The sequence below is a fragment of the Merops nubicus genome, unplaced genomic scaffold (assembly GCF_000691845.1).
Source record: "Merops nubicus isolate BGI_N331 unplaced genomic scaffold, ASM69184v1 scaffold29454, whole genome shotgun sequence".
NCBI lineage: Eukaryota > Metazoa > Chordata > Aves > Coraciiformes > Meropidae > Merops > Merops nubicus.
In genome coordinates this window covers 25,751-28,492 of record NW_008602716.1, presented here as the reverse complement: position 1 = coordinate 28,492, position 2,742 = coordinate 25,751, and the positions used below count along the sequence as shown (strand labels likewise).

The window sequence follows — 2,742 nt, the reverse complement described above, 5'->3', positions numbered from 1 at the left end:
ACGCCCCCCGGGGTCCCCCCACGCACCCGCTTGACGTTCCTGCGCTCGGCGGCCGAGCGGGCCAGGCAGAGGCGTATCATGTACATGAGCAGGCCCGGGATGCGCAACAGGTCCATGGCGTTCCCGATGAAGGCCGAGGCGATGACGTAGTTGACGAAGAAGGCCCCGTTGTCTGGCAGGAACACACACCTGGGGAGGCACGGCACGAGGGGGCTGCAGGAGCTGCTCACCCCAGCCAAGAGCCCCCGCTATCTTCGGGCCTCCACAAGAACCTCCCCCCACTGCAAAGGTGGGGACCTGCAGCCCAGCCTCACTCACTCAAATCGCACGGCGGCCTCGGCGAGGAATTTTTTGTCGAACAACCAGCGGAAAAACACGTCCAGGCTGTGGGGGAGGGGGCAAGAAGAAAAGAGGAACAGTCAGAAGCAGCGACAGATAGGCACATGCAAATATGTGGAAGCTGCTCTAGAAGGACCCAAAGCTCTGACCATAGACTGCTTTGTTCCTTCTTGGGATGTGTCACCAGCAATTATGTAAATCAGGTACCAGGAAAAACAGTGAAGTGCACAAAAAGGGATGTAAAGCTTCCTACTCTCACATGTGGTGTTCTCCCTTTGCCCTGATCCTATCAGCATTTTCCTCTACCCCCTTTGGGCACAACATCCACACAAGAATGAATGAATGACTCTACAGAAGAAACTGGTTAGGTACAAGGTACCCTCCTCAACATAGATTCATTAATGAATTTAAAAAATTCATTAGTAGAAACAAACTCCATTTTCCTCAACTCTGATTTTTTTGATATAAAACTGTCCAATCCTCTAATTCCTTGGGTAGTAGTGAAGTACACACAGAGCTCCAGAAGCAACAGCAGGGGGACTCAGTCCTCAGAAAGACGTGTGGTCCATTTAATGGTGTCTGGTCAAAATGCAAAGCTTCTGAGAGCATTCACCTGCCCGGGTTTTATAGCCTGGTTCTGTGCAACAAAGCATTTTTAATCTGGCTGGGAAACATTGCTGTAGTCACTCACTGGGATGGAGGCCTGTTCTTCTGCCTCTATCAGAGGGTTTGTCCATTCTCAAGAGCTGCCTGACTTTGCCACTGAGGGGCTGTATCCCAAATCCTGAGTTTAAAGGGGTGTAGATCCCCCAACCTACCATGTGTAAGTAACTCCCTACCACAGTGAGGACACCCCAAACCACTCCCAACCCCCAATTTTTCCTTCCTTATACTGTTTCCCTCCTTAGCCACTGTTCAGTGCTGGGAGCCGTGCCAATGGCTCACAGCTGATGCACCCCTGCTTGCCACAGAATGATTCTATAACCCCACAGGCAGATTTGGGGCTCACTTCCAAACAGATGAGCACTGCTGTAGTCTGCACGTAACTATCCCACCCAGCCAAGCAGTGTAACCTACTCAGTTCTGGCTCAAATAGGCAATTCATTGGTTTTATGCAAAATTTGGAGTGCACACTGAGCACAGAGGTGGGGAGTATCTCCTTCACCAGCAGACCTTGTGCAGACTTTTCACACGTGTCTATCAACCATACCAATTTTTGCTGCATTATCTGTAACACCACAGGTCAACGTGTCTGCAGGTTGATTTAATAAGCTCCTAGAGACACAGCCAGGTATGGTCTGTCCCAGTCCCCCAACCAGAACTAAATCCCACCTTCTCAGGGTGATAGCAGCTGAGGCACTTGTGCAGTGGGAGAAGAATGTAGTGTAGGAAAACAACCAGTGGTGTATCTCAACCCTCCCCATGCTCCGTGTCTCTGCACTTGCTTTCCACTTCCCACCACTCTTACCTGCTCAGGCCCAGCGATGGCAGCAGCAAGACCATGAAGATGAGGAAGGTGTAGCACTTGTGCATGGTTGTCCTGTTCTCTCCAGACCTGGGGGCAGAGAGAAGGCTGTTAACTCTTCACTGTTAACCTGCCAGCCCTAGGAGTGGTGTCTCCATTGCTTTCTCATCAGAAAGCTCTTCCCAGTGTCTGATGTCCCAGTAGTGGATAGAGCGGGATTTACATGAACAAGCCCTTTTCCCTCCAGCATGCCCAAGATCTGTTCTCAAGTCCCAGTTCCCCACCACTTGTCTCACAGGCCATCCTAGCCCAGTCCTTTAAGACTCCTGGCAATCATCTCTCTTAACCTGCAATCCTCAGAGCTAGGAGCATCCTGCCCAGCAGTCTTTGCAACACAGAGGAGAAAATGCAGCTTACACTGCACACCCCGCAGGGGATATGCCTCATGAGCAGCACATTTCTGCTGCTCTCACTGCAGATGCCTTCCTGGCCAGAACCACAGCAGCTAAGGAGATTTTCCCTTGGAAAACGTATGAGGTACACATGGGTTCAGGCACACCACCCCTGCCTGCTCACCTGCACCAAGACTTCCCTCACCACTAGCATTTCTCAGTGACCAGCCCTGGCTCATTCCAGCTTTCTTCTTGTTGACCTATGTCAAGCTCTGCTCAGACAGCCATGCTGCACAACAGCAGCTATAGACTGTCAGAACAGCTGTCCACAGCTGACCCCAGGTGTCCAAGGGGTGCAAAACACTACCATGCTTGGAGAAGAAGACAGAAGTTCAAGCAGAAGGATCCAGCCAAGAGCTTTAAGTCAGTGACAAGTGTCTAGTTGGCCACACCGCACACCAGTATGACCAACAACAGGCACTGGCTCTCCTTACCTGGTCCAGTGTGCTTCGAAGAAGGCAGAGTAATACACGATAGTGGGCAGCA

General features: G+C 51.3%; 1 protein-coding gene across 1 annotated transcript in view; it reads right to left on the bottom strand.

The window, feature by feature from the left end:
• Positions 1-26: 26 nt before the first annotated feature.
• Positions 27-2,742, bottom strand: part of LOC103771166 (CSC1-like protein 2) — a gene marked incomplete at its 3' end in the record, with an annotated part of 14,311 nt that continues 11,595 nt past the window's right edge. The window contains 4 exon segments of the mRNA XM_008938456.1: positions 27-189; positions 319-384; positions 1,808-1,894; positions 2,691-2,742. The exon segment at positions 2,691-2,742 is cut by the window's right edge and continues 17 nt beyond it. Coding sequence (XP_008936704.1) covers positions 27-189; positions 319-384; positions 1,808-1,894; positions 2,691-2,742 — 368 coding nt within the window.